The sequence below is a fragment of the Schistocerca americana genome, chromosome 3 (assembly GCF_021461395.2).
Source record: "Schistocerca americana isolate TAMUIC-IGC-003095 chromosome 3, iqSchAmer2.1, whole genome shotgun sequence".
NCBI lineage: Eukaryota > Metazoa > Arthropoda > Insecta > Orthoptera > Acrididae > Schistocerca > Schistocerca americana.
The window spans coordinates 407,786,985-407,803,190 of record NC_060121.1 but is presented as its reverse complement, the minus strand read 5'-3'; the positions used below and the strand labels follow the sequence as shown (position 1 = coordinate 407,803,190).

The following is a 16,206-nucleotide window of genomic DNA, read 5'->3' as shown; positions in this document are numbered from 1 at the left end:
ATAATGATCTGAGGCTAGACATTTTGCATCAACATGCCATAATTGACCCTCAACAATGCATAATAGAACTTAACGGGAACACATTATGGCCGAGGGAGACTGATGTCAATGTTGATTTTTCACAATGACCATCCGTTGTACAGGGCAGTTTAGCTGAATAGTGAACAATGACATGAAGTCTTAGTTAGCATGATTGTGTGTCTAGTGGCACTGAAAAGTTACAATGGCTCATATCGAGACATACTTACCAGTTAGTGTTTCATGTGTAGTGAAACCACTAGGAGATAATGAAGTTTTCGATGCAGCATGTTGTTTAGTGTCTCAAAGTACTTTGTGTATATAGGAGAGGGATGGAAATAAAATAGTACCCATCAAAATAGATAATTCAAGCACCTAAGAAGTTAGTGAAAGGGACATTGTTGAACAGGAAGTGTGGGCCATAAGAGGGCACAGGATGCTGACAGGACTGCATTTCTTACAAAGTTGAAGTATTTAAAATGAACAGGGAGAGTGCAAAAGGGGAGTTATTATGAGAGAGGTGTGATTGTCTCACTGAGCTATGAACCAACATGTGCCAGAGCTAATAAGGATGTTGTTTGTTGTCAACAGTGCTTGTACTGGGGCCACTTTGACCCCACCATTCACCATTCAGTCGCTTCACTTTAGTGAAAATTACAGTTTTCTAGTGTGTAAGTTCCCCATCCATACTGTAATCAGTAATTGAGGCTTTAATCGTCCAACAATCAGTTGGAGAAATTACAGGTTTGTTAGTGCTGGGTGTGATTAAAAAAGTCTATAGAAATTTCTCAATTAGGAAACTTTTAGCACAGGACAGGAGCATGTAGAGGAACTATGGCTCAAGTTTAAAAGGATGGTTGAGCTCAATAGAATGTACCCAGTATAACACTTCATGACAGGAGGAAGCTTCCATTGCATGCAGTCACCGTAAAGAAATTTCTAAAGAAACAAAAACTACTGCATAATAGGTGTAAAACAAAGCACAGGATTATACATAGAGAGATACTGAGTGAAACACATTTTGCTGTCAAGAGAACACTGTATGAAGCCTTCAATGACTATTGTAGCAGAATACTGTCAAATGATCTTTCACAAACCCCAAAGGAACTTTGACCATATTTAAAGGTTGTTATTGACATGAAAGTTGGCACCCAGTCACTTGTGAGTGAGACAGGAACTGAAATTGAAGATAGCAAAGCAAAAGCAGAAATTTTAAACTCCGTTTTCAAATTTCCTTTACAAAGGAAAACTCCAAATTCTTGCCCTGATTTAATTCTCATGTCACATTAAAGATGAGTCAAATAGGTATTAGTGTCATTGACATTGAGAAACAGCTAAAATCATTAAAATGAAGCAAAGCTCCAGGGCCCGATGGAATCCTTATCAGATTCTATACTGAATTTGTGGCGTATTTAGCTCCTCTTTCAACTATAATCTATTCTGGATCTGTGGAACAAAAACACCATGTCCAGAGGCTGGAAGAAAGCTCAGGTCATACTTGTCTACAAGAAGGGTAGTAGAAGTGATCCACAAACCTACTATCCAGTATCATTGACATTGATTTGTTGTAGAATCTTAGAATTTATTCTGAACTCAAACATGACAACATATGTCAGATGGAATGACTTCCTCCATGTCAACCAACAAGGATATCAAAAACATTGATCATATGAAACCCAACTTGCACTTTGCTGATACGATGTATTGAAGGCGTGTATCAAGGCAGCTACATAGATGCAGTAAACCTCAGTTTCTTAAAACTATTTGTCCCAGTACAGTATCTGTGCTTATCATCAAAGGTAAAGTCATGTGGGGCATGGAATTTGTGACTGGATTGATGAATATATGATGGGAGGATACAGCAAATTATCTTGGATGATGCATCATTGATGGGTGTAGAAATGAGTAAGGATAGGAATACACCAATCAGTTGAAATCCCATTGGTCTTTTTATTATTATTTTGCATGTCCAGATTTCAGCTAGAAATAACCATCTTCTGTGCTACAGAATCAGAATTGATTTATGTAAACAATAATTAAAACACCATGTTATCCAATAGAAATGATCCATTTTAGGCAAGGTACCAGTTGAGTGAGTTACAGTCCAACAAAAACACAGCAGAACATTTCACCATATCACTTTAATGGTATGTAGGTAGAAGGAAACTGAGGTTGTTGTTTACAAGAAGTACAGCAGCCTCAGTTTGTGCTGTGTAGTGTAAGTAATGCCTTCTGTATTACAAAACTAACTATCCCAGTTTCTTTCTTATGCAATAGTTTATAATAATTTAAAACCCATTTTTATTAAATAAAATCAGCAAGAATATTTGCTTATCACCTTTAAAATACATCAAGAAACGTCAGTTTACAATGTGTTTATTGATTTCTTAGTGGTGAAGCAATCAATCAAATCTGATGCAAAAGATCATTAACTGGTTCACACAACTGTCCTCTAGAAAATTGTTACATCACATTTGAAATAAAAAATTAACACATTTTTTAAAGATCAACTTGCTAAAATAGAGTTACATACAATTGGAAATCAGCAAAATTTAAAATCTAGTGTAGTCACTAGTATCGTAGTGATCCATTAAGTATTTACTTTAAAACGAATTTTTTTAAGATCTGTTAACATCGTAGCAAGATAGTGAAGATCAATATGACAAGGTTACTTTGACCAGGTATAATTAATAAAAAAATATTAATGCCTTATGCTGATGTAAATTTCTCATGTAACATATGGTGTAGCTCTAATTGTGGTGTGCTGCTTGCAAAGAATATCATAACACATTGCCTTTTGCTTAGTCCCTAAGGCGATTGTCATATTTAAGGCAAGCCAAAAAAGTTTTATATTAGTTCCCTCCTGGGTCATGACATCTCCTGAACAGAAACAGGAGACATTCAAAGAGCTCACAAAACTGGTTGGTATGAGGCAGCTTCAGGATGAAGAAATATTCACACACCTGTACTATGCAATACATTTCCTTTCAGCTCTGTAACAAAATTTAATTCTGTGTCTATTTTTGGTATAAAATCAACATAAAAGAATAGCTACTTGGATATCCTATAAGTATATATAGCCTAAGAGTGTCGTGAGTAGTTTGCCGGGTTAGACTGCTTAAGTTTCATAGTTTTTGCTAATTCTAGTCTGACCAGTAGCATCCTAGAAGGTCTATACACTGTCTCCTAAGCCATACAATTCTATAATTACATAGTACTGTATTTTTAATCATTATCATATCAATTACTGGTCAGACAGGTTAGAAATATTCATGAAGTCTGTTAAATTAAAATTACATGTTGGCATAACTGGGGTGGATTCAGGATTTCTTGATAGGATGATCATAGGAATTTCGTCTTGGATGGAGAGTTACTGACAGATTTACAAGTAACTTAAGGCAGACCCCAGAAAAGTGCGTAGAATTTTAATGATTTTTCCCTGTGATAAGCTACGAGCAATGTTTTGAGAACTAGTATTAAGTGAGGAATCTAGGACTAAACTGCAGTACCCTACACATCATTCCTGTGGGACATGGTAGACAACATTAAAATGATTAATAGAGCATAGGTGTCAGCCATTCAACATGTTCAGATTTTTGTATGCCTGACAGCAACATAGCTGCTTTATGAGAAAAGTTTTGTGGAAGTAGGATATATGTGGAATTGTACAGTATGTTGCTCATTATGTTGCTCAAACTTGCTCCAGATCTGTAGAACAATGTTTGTAAACACTGCATTAGTTGAAGCAAGCTATACTTCCTCATTCTCGTGTATTGTTTTTGGTGGTACATTTACACACAGAATTGTGCATATCAAATTTTATTTCATAGATTTAACTTTTTAACCATTAGTGCAGTCTTTAATTATGTTAACTGTGTAAATATTTTGAGAATTATTTTTAATTGCTGTGGGAAGGACAGAGTGATAAATTATTGACAATGTGGAAAACGAATTATGCAGTCAGCATATTTTATTTAAATTTATTCACCCGCCACTGCCACTGATGAAGGACTCAGTTTCCAATCATAATGTTTACCTACCAGTTTTATATATGATTTCCCGTGTTTCCATCAATGTCACTAGTAGTAATAGTAATGATTGGAGGTGTGTATATTAAACAGTCTGCACGTATCAGACTAATATTGGATGGTACAACTAGTCATTACATGGAAATCATTTGTGAAGTGGTTTGCTCTTCTGATGACCTAACCCACTAACTAAATGTGATTACCATGAAAGCGGCAGAAAACAATTGTTAGCATTAATCAACAGTATCAGTAGCAAGAAGGTATATAGGAATGTGGGTTGAATTTAATAGATGAAATACTGTATAATAATACAATAAAATAATGTGGCTATGCAGTACTTGGGATCAAAAGGAACCCATGTAGGAAAATACACATAGGTGTAACTATGGAGGACAAGAGAAGCAGTGGCAGACAAGAAAGAAAATGGGTGATGTATATGTTTTTACTTTGCAGAAGAAGTGGGAAGCAATGCTGATCATGGACCAGAAACCATGGAGTAGGGTAGTGCATGATTAGAGATCAGAGCAAAACTTAAAGGCCAAATATGTCTTTATATGTGGAATAACAATCATGACTGTAGCCTCTTTCCTCTGTAAGAAGGAAGTAATGTAGATTTCTTCTGTATGAGACCTAATTATTCATGGCCATTCATTCAACTGGACACCTGGCTGGTGCTCAAGCTTTGGAGAAGCTGGAGAAAATTGGTGTGTCACATGATTGCTCTCAGATGTAGTTGTGCCTCTAATGGTGTAGGATATGCTACTAATGGGACTGGTCTATATATTTAATGTTCAATGTTGTTGTTGTTGTGGTCTTCAGTCCTGAGACTGGTTTGATGCAGCTCTCCATGCTACTCTATCCTGTGCAAGCTTTTTCATCTCCCAATACCTACTGCAACCCACATCCCTCTGAATCTGCCCAGTGTATTCATCTCTTGGTCTCCCTCTACGATTTTTACCCTCCACGCTGCCCTCCAATACTAAATTGGTGATCCCTTGATGCCTCAGAACATGTCCTACCAACCGATCCCTTCTTCTGGTCAAGTTGTGCCACAAACTTCTCTTCTCCCCAATCCTATCCAATACTTCCAAATTAGTTATGTGATCTACCCATCTAATCTTCAGCATTCTTCTGTAGCACCACATTTCGAAAGCTTCTATTCTCTTCTTGTCCAAACTATTTATCGTCCATGTTTCACTTCCATACATGGCTACACTCCATACGAATACTTTCAGAAATGACTTCCTGACACTTAAATCAATACTGGATGTTAACAAATTTCTCTTCTTCAGAAACGCTTTCCTTGCCATTGCCAGCCTACATTTTATATCCTCTCTACTTCGACCATCATCAGTTATTTTGCTCCCCAAATAGCAAAACTCCTTTACTACTTTAAGTGCCTCATTTCCTAATCTAATTCCCTCAGCATCACCCGACTTAATTAGACTACATTCCATTATCCTTGTTTTGCTTTTGTTGATGTTCATCTTATATCCTCCTTTCAAGACACTGTCCATTCCATTCAACTGCTCTTCCAAGTCCTTTGCTGTCTCTGACAGAATTACAATGTCATCGGCGAACCTCAAAGTTTTTATTTCTTCTCCATGAATTTTAATACCTACTCCGAATTTTTCTTTTGTTTCCTTTACTGCTTGCTCAATATACAGATTGAACAACATCGGGGAGAGGCTACAACCCTGTCTTACTCCCTTCCCAACCACTGCTTCCCTTTCATGTCCCTCGACTCTTACAACTGCCATCTGGTTTCTGTACAAATTGTAAATAGCCTTTCGCTCCCTGTATTTTACCCCTTCCACCTTTAGAATTTGAAGGAGAGTATTCCAGTCAACATTGTCAAAAGCTTTCTCTAAGTCTACAAATGCTAGAAACATAGGTTTGCCTTTCCTTAATCTTTCTTCTAAGATAAGTCGTGAGGTCAGTATTGCCTCACGTGTTCCAGTGTTTCTACGGAATCCAAACTGATCTTCCCCGAGGTTGGCTTCTACTAGTTTTTCCATTCGTCTGTAAAGAATTCGTGTTAGTATTTTGCAGCTGTGACTTATTAAGCTGATAGTTTGGTAATTTTCACATTTGTCAACACCTGCTTTCTTTGGGATTGGAATTATTATATTCTTCTTGAAGTCTGAGGGTATTTCGCCTGTCTCATACATCTTCCTCACCAGATGGTAGAGTTTTGTCAGGACTGGCTCTCCCACGGCCGTCAGTAGTTCCAATGGAATATTGTCTACTCCGGGGGCTTTGTTTTGACTCATGTCTTTCAGTGCTCTGTCAAATTCTTCACGCAGTATCATATCTCCCATTTCATCTTCATCTACATCCTCTTCCATTTCCATAATATTGTCCTCAAGTACATCGCCCTTGTATAGACCCTCTATATACTCCTTCCACCTTTCTGCTTTCCCTTCTTTGCATAGAACTGGGTTTCCATCTGAGCTCTTGATATTCATACAAGTCATTCTCTTATCTCCAAAGGTCTCTTTAATTTTCCTGTAGGCGGTATCTATCTTACCCCTAGTGAGATAGGCCTCTACATCCTTACATTTGTCCTCTAGCCATCCCTGCTTAGCCATTTTGCACTTCTGTCGATCTCGTTTTTGAGACGTTTGTATTCCTTTTTGCCTGTTTCACTTACTGCATTTTTATATTTTCTCCTTTCATCAATTAAATTCAATATTTCTTCTGTTACCCAAGGATTTCTACTAGCCCTAGTCTTTTTACCTACTTGATCCTCTGCTGCCTTCACTACTGCATCCCTCAAAGCTACCCATTCTTCTTCTACTGTATTTATTTCCCCCATTCCTGTCAATTGCTCCCTTATGCTCTCCCTGAATCTCTGTACAACCTCTGGTTCTTGTAGTTTATCCAGGTCCAATCTCCTTAAATTCCCACCTTTTTGCAGTTTCTTCAGTTTTAATCTACAGGCCATAACCAATAGATTGTGGTCAGAGTCCACATCTGCCCCTGGAAATGTCTTACAATTTAAAACCTGGTTCCTAAATCTCTGTTTTACCATTATATAATCTATCTGATACCTTTTAGTATCTCCAGGGTTCTTCCATGTATACAACCTTCTTTCATGATTCTTAAACCAAGTGTTAGTTATGATTATGTTGTGCTCTGTGCAAAATTCTACCAGGCGGCTTCCTCTTTCATTTCTGTCCCCCAATCCATATTCACCTACTATGTTTCCTTCTCTCCCTTTTCCTACACTCGAATTTCAGTCACCCATGACTATTAAATTTTCGTCTCCCTTCACAGTCTGAATAATTTCTTTTATTTCATCATACATTTCTTCAATTTCTTCGTCATCTGCAGAGCTAGTTGGCATATAAACTTGTACTACTGTAGTAGGTGTGGGCTTCGTATCTATCTTGGCCACAATAATGCGTTCACTATGCTGTTTGTAGTAGCTTACCCGCATTCCTATTTTCCTTTTCATTATTAAACCTACTCCTGCATTACCCCTATATGATTTTGTGTTTATAACCCTGTAGTCACCTGACCAGAAGTCTTGTTCCTCCTGCCACCGAACTTCACTAATTCCCACTATATCTAACTTCAACCTATCCATTTCCCTTTTTAAATTTTCTAACCTACCTGCCCCATTAAGGGATCTGACATTCCACGCTCCGATCCGTAGAACGCCAGTTTTCTTTCTCCTGATAACGACATCCTCTTGAGTAGTCCCCGCCCGGAGATCCGAATGGGGGACTATTTTACCTCCGGAATATTTTACCCAAGAGGACGCCATCATCATGTAATCATACAGTAAAGCTGCATGCCCTCGGGAAAAATTACGGCTGTAGTTTCCCCTTGCTTTCAGCCATTCGCAGTACCGGCACGGCAAGGCCGTTTTGCTTATTGTTACAAGGCCAGATCAGTCAATCAACCAGACTGTTGCCCTTGCAACTACTGAAAAGGCTGCTGCCCCTCTTCAGGAACCACACGTTTGTCTGGCCTCTCAACAGATACCCCTCCGTTGTGGTTGCACCTACGGTACGGCTATCTGTATCGCCGAGGCACGCAAGCCTCCCCACCAACGGCAAGGTCCATGGTTCATGGGGGGGTAATGTTCAATACATAGGGAAATACCTAACAAGAAATATATTTTCAGCAATTGTATCACTTTTAAATTCAAACGTGTAGTAAACTCATCCACACTTGTAATTACATATACATATATTATTGTTTAATTTTCTAAAAACTACACTCCCACAATCAGCTGGTAATTCTGGGTGTTTCTTTATGCTGACTGTATGTCAATGTCCATATTATAAATTAAATTCACACTCGTAGAGGTCAGTAATTAGCTACTGCTATTTTGTTTCCCTCCACCAAAAAGCTGGGAAGCAAATAAAAGACAAAGTTGTCACTTGACTGCAAAATTATCTTCATTGGTTGCATAATAATTTATTCTTATTGTCTCATTGTTTCCTCAGGCTGCCATCTTCTGAAGAAGAGTCTGGTGATGAAACTAACTGGGACATGCCTGTAGTATCAAGGTTGGTATTATCAAGTTGACATTAAGAAATAATACACTGAAGTGCCAAAGAAACTGATATAGGCTTGCATATTCAAACACATAGATATGTGAACAGGAAGAATATGGCACTGTGGTCAGCAACACCTATATAAGACAACAAGTGTCTGGTGCAGTTGTTAGATTGGTTACTGCTGCTACAATAACAGGTTATCAAGATGTAAGTGAGTTTGAACATGGTGCTATAGTTGATGCATGAGTGATGGACACAGAATAACTGAGATAGTGATAAAGAGGGGATTTTCCCATATGACCATTTCACGAGTGTACTGTGAATGTCAGGAATCCACTAAAACATCAAATCTCGAACAACACTGTGGCTGGAAAAAGATCCTGCAAGCATGGAATGAATGACAACTGAAGAGAATCATTCCACATGACATAAAAGCTACCCTTCTGCAAATTTCAATGCTGCAGATTCCAATGCTGGGCCATCAGCAAGTATCAGCATGTGAACTATTCAATGAAACATCATCGATATGGGCTTTCAGTGCTGAAGGCCCACGCATGTACTTTTGATGATTGCCTGCCACAAAGCTGGGCACGTCAACACCGACATTGGACTGTAGATGACTGGAAACATGTTGTTCGGACAAGTCTTGTTTCAAATTGTATCTAGCAGATGGATGTGTATGGGTATGGAGACAACTTCATCGATCCATGGACTCTGCATGTCAGCAGGGGACTGTTCAAGCTGGTGGAGACTCTGTAATGGTGTGGGGCATGGGTAGTTGAAGTGATATGGGACCCCTGATATGTCTAGATACGACTCTGACAGGAGAAACATATATAAACATCCTGTCTGATCACCTGCATACATTCATGTCCATTCTGCATTCTGACAAACTTGGGCAATTCCAGCAGGACAATGCAACACCCCACACAACAAGAATTGCTACAGGTTGGCTCCAGGAACACACTTCTGATTTTAAACACTTCCACTGGCCACCAAACTACCCAGGCATGAACACTATTAAGTGTGTCTGGGAGGCCTTGCAACATGCTGTCCAGAAGAGATCTCCTGCAGTCACTCAACTTTAACATCTTCCCATCAGCAACATCAGAAAACAAACAGAGATTAATGCCCACCATGTCCACCAGATCATTTATGTATATATAAAATAATAGAGGTCCTATCACACTTTCCTGAGACATTCCTGCTGATATCCATGTCTCAGATGAACACTTTCCATAGAGGAAAACATAATGGGTTCTATTACTTAAGAAACCTTCAAGCCACTTACATATCTGGGAATCTATTCCATATGCTCATACCTTCATTAACAGTCTGCAGTGGAGCACCATGTCAAATGCTTTCCAGAAAGAAAAGGGGCAGAGTGTCAAATGTTAGATCCTGTAATTTGGAAGGGAGGTTAGGGAATTGAAAAAGGAAAGTCTGAAGCTGGATACAGTGCAAATTAGTGAAGTGCTGTGGCAGAAAGAACAGGACTTCTGGAAGGGTGAGTACAGGGTTAATGTTGTTGTTGTGGTCTTCAGTCCTGAGACTGGTTTGATGCAGCTCTCATGCTACTCTATCCTGTGCAAGTTTCTTCAACTCCCAGTACCTACTGCAGCCTACATCCTTATGAATCTGCTTAGTGTATTCATTTCTTGGTCTCCCTCTACGATTTTTACTCTCCAGGCTGCCCTCCAGTACTAAATTGGTGATTCCTTGATGCCTCAGAACATGTCATACCAACCGATCCCTTCTTCTAGTCAAGTTGTGCCACAAACTCCTCTTCTCCCCAATTCTATTCAATACCTCCTCATTAGTTATGTGATCTACCCATCTAATCTTCAGCATTCTTCTGCAGCACCACATTTTGAAAGCTTCTATTCTCTTCTTGTCCAAACTATTTATCGTCCATTTTTCATTTCCATACATGGCTACACTCCATACAAATACTTTCAGAAACGACCTCCTGACACTTAAATCAATACTCGATGCTAACAAATTTCCCTTCTTCAGAAACGCTTTCCTTGCCATTGCCAGTCTACATTTTATATCCTCCCTACTTCGACCATCATCAGTTATTTTGCTCCCCAAATAGCAAAACTCCTTTACTACTTTAAGTGTCTCATTTCCTAATCTAATTCCCTCAGCATCACCCGACTTAATTCGACTACATTCCATTATCCTCGTTTTGCTTTTGTTGATGTTCATCTTATACCCTCCTTTCAAGACACTGTCCATTCCGTTCAGCTGCTCTTCCAGATCCTTTGCTTTGTCTGATAGAATTACAATGTCATCAGTGAACCTCAAAGTTTTTATTTCTTCTCCATGGATTTTAATGCCTACTCTGAACTTTTCTTTTGTTTCCCATACTGCTTGCTCAATATACAGATTGAATAGCATTGGGGAGAGGCTACAACCCTGTCTCACTCCCTTCCCAACCACTGCTTCCCTTTCATGTCCCTCAACTCTTATAACTGCCATCTCGTTTCTGTATAAATTGTAAATAGCCTTTCGCTCCCTGTATTTTACCGCTGCCACCTTCAGAATTTGAAAGAGAGTATTCCAGTCAACATTGTGAAAGGCTTTCTCTAAGTCTACAAATGCTAGAAATGTAGGTTTGCCTTTCCTTAATCTTTCTTCCTAGATAAGTCGTAGGGTCAGTATTGCCTCACGTGTTCCAACATTTCTAGGGAATCCAAACTGATCTTCCTCAAGGTCAGCTTCTACCAATTTTTACATTCATCTGTAAAGAATTCACGTTAGTATTTTGCAGCTGTGACTTATGAAACTGATAGTTCGGTAATTTTCACATCTGTCAACACCTGCTTTCTTTGGGATTGGAATTATTATATTCTTCTTGAAGTCTGAGGGTATTTCGCCTGTCTCATACATCTTGCTCACCAGATGGTGGAGTTTTGTCAGAACTGGCTCTCCCAAGGCTGTCAGCAGTTCTAATGGAATGTTGTCTACTCCCGGGGCCTTGTTTCGACTTAGGTCTTTCAGTTCTCTGTCAAACTTTTCTTGCAGTATCATATCTCCCATTTCATCTTCATCTACATCCTCTTCCATTTCCATAATATTGCCCTCAAGAACATCGCATCTGTATAGACCCTCTATATACTCCTTCCACCTTTCTGCTTTCCCTTCTTTGCTTAGAACTTGGTTTCCATCTGAGCTCTTGATATTCATACAAGTGGTTCTCTTTTCTCCAAAGGTCTCTTTAATTTTCCTGTAGGCGGTATCTATCTTACTCCTTGTGAAATAAGCCTTTACATCCTTACATTTGTCCTCTAGCCATCCCTGCTTAGCCATTTTGCACTTCCTGTTGATCTCATTTTTTAGACATTTGTATTCGTTTTTGCCTGCTTCATTTACTGCATTTTTGTATTTTCTCCTTTCATCAATTAAATTCAGTATCTCTTCTGTTACTCAAGGATTTCTACTAGCCCTCATCTTTTTACCTACTTGATCCTCGCTGCCTTCATTATCTCATCCCTCAAAGCTACCATTCTTCTTCTACTGTATTTCTCTCCCCCATTCCTGTCAATTGTTCCCTTATGCTCTCCCTGAAACACTGTACAACCTCTGCTTCTTTCATTTTATCCAGGTCCCATCTCCTTAAATTCCCACCTTTTTGCAGTTTCTTCAGTTTTAATCTACAGTTCATAACCAATAGATTGTGATCAGAGTCCAAATCTGCCCCTGGAACTGTCTTACAATTTAAAACCTGGTTCCTAAATCTCTGTCTTACCATTATATAATCTATCTGAAACCTTCTAGTATATCCAGGGTTCTTCCATGTATACAACCTTCTTTCATGATCCTTAAACCAAGTGTTAGCTATGATTAAGTTATGCTCTGCGCAAAATTATACCAGACGGCTTCCTCTTTCATTTCTTACCCCCAATCCATATTCACCTACTATGTTTCCTTCTCTTCCTTTTCCTACTGTCGAATTCCAGTCTCCCATGACTATTAAATTTTTGTCTCTCTTCACTACCTGAATAATTTCTTTTATCTCATCATACATTTCATCAATTTCTTCATCATCTGCAGAGCTAGTTGGCATATAAACTTTTACTACTGTAGTAAGCATGGGCTTCGTGTCTATCTTGGCCACAATAATGCGTTCACTATGCTGTTTGTAGTAGCTTACCCGCACTCGTATTTTTTTATTCATTATTAAACCTACTCCTGCATTACGCCTATTTGATTTTGTATTTATAACCCTGTATTCACCTGACCAAAAGTCTTGTTCCTCCTGCCACCAAACTTCACTAATTCTCACTATATCTAAGTTTAACCTATCCATTTCCCTTTTTTAAATTTTCTAACGTACCTGCCCCATTAAGGGATCTGACATTCCACGCTCCGATCCGTAGAACGCCAGTTTTCTTTCTCCTGATAGAGACGCCCTCTCGAGTAGTGCCCACCTGGAGATCTGAACGGGGGACTATTTTACCTCTGGAATATTTTACCCAAGAGGATGCCATTATCATTTAATCATACAGTAAAGCTACATGCCCTAAGGAAAAATTACGGCTGTAGTTTCCCCTTGCTTTCAGCCATTCACAGTACCACAACAGCAAGACCGTTTTGGTTAGTGTTACAAGGCCAGATCAGTCAGTCATCCAGACTGTTGCCCCTGCAACTACTGAAAAGGCTGCTGCCCATCTTCAGGAACCACATGTTTGTCTGGCCTCTCAACAGGTACCCCTCTGTTGTGGTTGCACCTATGGTACGGCTATCTGTATCATTGAGGCATGCAGGCCTCCCCACCAATGGCAAGGTCCATGGTTCATGGAGGGATAATTTGTGAGTAGGTATAATAATAAATAGGAAAATAGAAATGCAGAGAAGCTGTTATGGACAGTATAGGAATCCATTATTGTAGCCAGGGTAGACATGAAGCCTATCATAGTGAAGATAGACATGTAGTAGTATATGTTTATATCCCACCAGCTTCACAGGTGATGATCTGATTGAAAGAATTTATGATAGAGGAAATTATTTAGACATTTAAGAGATATCAAATTTTAATCTTATGAGTGACAAGAATTTGGTAGTAGGAGAAGGTAGAAAGGAAGAGAAGGATACATTGTAGTAGGAGATCATTGATTCGGGGAGGGGGGGGGGGGGGGGGGAGTGTGTGAATGAAAGGGGAAGAGCTGCCTGGTAGGATTTTGTACAGAGTGTGCTTCAGTACTCACAAACACTTGGTTTAAGAATCATGAAAGAAGATTCTGTACGTAGAAGATACCTGGAGACAATGCAGAAATTCAGATTCATTATGTAATGGTAAGACAGATATTTTTAAACCAGATTTTGACTAAAAGATGTTTCCAGGAGAAGATGTGGATTCTGACCATAATTTATTGGTTATGAACTGCAAATTAAACCTTAAGAAACTGCAAAAAGATAGGTTGGACGTGGCTAAATTGAAAGAACCAAAGGTTCTTGAAAGCTGATAGGGGCGTAAGGCATTAATTGGCTGAAACAGGGGAAAGAAATATAATAGAAGACAAATTGTAGCCTTGAGAAATGAATAATGGAGGTGGCAGAGGACTGAATACTTAAAAAGACAAGGCCTAGTAGGTAGGTACATGATAAAGTAAGTTACATATGTCATCACAAGCTAATAAATTTGTGCAACTAGAGTGGTGCAGTGTTAACAGAGAGTATGTGTTCTGGGATTCCTGTATAATGGGCATATGAGTGAAATGACTCAGCAGCTGGATATATTCACCAAAGTTTAAGTACATGGGACAATATATTTTTGTGGGCAAAAGTATAAATTGCACAAACGCTCACTGTGAAGTTCTGGTGGTACATGGACTAAATACAATGTAGGGAAGCAGTGGAAGATGTCAAAGCTAATACTGTTGCTTACTATAGATATTTTGAGATTCAGGAAGTTAAGCTCTGCATTATCATTCTGGATGCAATGTCATGTCCAGATATAGTAAAATGCTGCCGACTATTTGTCCAAACCCCAGGTACATGGATGATGCTGATTGGGAAAAAAGGCTGTCAGGCAAAGAGGTTTCCAGTGATGAGGACATTGACACAGGCATTCTCACAGCTGCAACCATGGAGCAGATTTCTTTCAATGAGGAGCTGAATGATTGGTAGAATGTTCTGCCCATTGTTTACAGAGACTTGGTGAAACATATATTTTAACTTCTGTCTCATTTGTACTAAGTGAAGGCTTTTTATTTTAGTGGTCAAAATCATTCTGTGGCTCTATACTGGCCCTATGGCTTATCTTAGAAGATAGTGTAGAAAAAGACATATCTATGTTTATAACGTTTGAATAGTTAAAGCAAGCTTTTGACAGTGTTCACTGGAAAACACACTGTGAAATTCTGAAGTAATCGGAGATTCAGTACAGTGAGGGAAATGTTATTTATATCTTGTACCAAAATCAGTCAAAGAACATGAAAGGGAAACAGTGGAAGATGTTAAGGCTAATACTGCTATCTATTACAGATATTTTGAGATTGAAAAAGTTAAGTTCTGAATTTTCATTTTGGATTTCTTTTGTGAACTGGATTTTCTAATTCTTGGTCATTGTCATCAAAGGCAATAATCATGTTGGCGAAGAGTTCTCGGGCTTCCAGCCGGGTGGCGGTGTCTTCAAACAGCGACGTTTCGACGAGTGACATACTCATCATCTTCTGGCGAAGTGCCGAGACTTTGCGGATGCTGGTCCCTTTATACCTGCGGTGTGCCCCCCACCACCTGGCCGCGGGAGGCTGGGTCCAGAGGAGCCGGCGGGCGAGGTGGAGGGGGAAGCGGGTGCGCCGTTCATGTCTCCGTCAGAGCATTCTGATTGCGTCTCGTGAGCTGGACGGTTCTTGTTGCGTTCCTGGCGTATTGCGGCTAATGCTGGATTCCAGGCCGCGCTCAGTTGATAGCCTTCGTCCCTGTTCACAAGGTTCTCGTGGACCCGTATTTCTATTGATTCTTTAATGACGCTATCCCAATAGCTCCCGGCTCGGCATAGCACCCTGGTGTTTTCAATTGTGGTCGTAAGTGCATATTCAAAGAGCTTCACTGTTTCAGGCTCGAAGTGCCGATTAAGGAGCGCCAAGGCGTCTTGTAGCGGTACTTTTGTGAACAAGGAGGTGACGTCGAAGCTCACGAGTAGGTCATCACTCTGTATTCGGATGTCCTTCAGTATTCTAACGAAATCCGCGGAGTTTTTCACGTGATGACTGCAGTGTCCCACCAGTGGTTTCAATAGTGTCGCCAGGTATTTGGCCAGTCCATAACTGTGCGAGTTGATAGTGTCCAGAATCGGCCGTAGAGGCACCCCATCTTTGTGAATCTTGGGCAACCCATACAGGCGCGGTGTCGTTGGCGCTCTGGGATACAGCCCATGTTGTCTATCTAATAAGTGTAAAAACATATTTTGTTTTGCAATTCCGAGTTGAAATTAAAGAAAGCACTTTCTAGAGACTTAATGAACTATAGTAAATAACAGTATTAGCTTTAACATCTTTTGTAAGCCAACCTATTCTGATAACATTGTCCCCACTGATTTCTCTTGTCCACAAGCACACAAATTATTGTTTTTCCATTCTGCTGTTAACTGTGCTATAACAATGCCTCTTCCACCTATTAACCTACAGAATGAAATC

General features: G+C 39.5%; 1 protein-coding gene across 2 annotated transcripts in view; it reads left to right on the top strand.

Moving 5' to 3' along the window:
• LOC124606353 (cyclic GMP-AMP synthase-like) overlaps positions 1–16,206 on the top strand; it is a 353,987-nt gene that overhangs the window by 298,992 nt on the left and 38,789 nt on the right. For both annotated transcript variants that reach the window (XM_047138335.1, XM_047138334.1), the window contains one exon: positions 8,507–8,569. In XM_047138335.1, the coding sequence (XP_046994291.1) occupies positions 8,507–8,569 (63 nt within the window). The remainder of the gene's footprint in view (positions 1–8,506; positions 8,570–16,206) is intronic.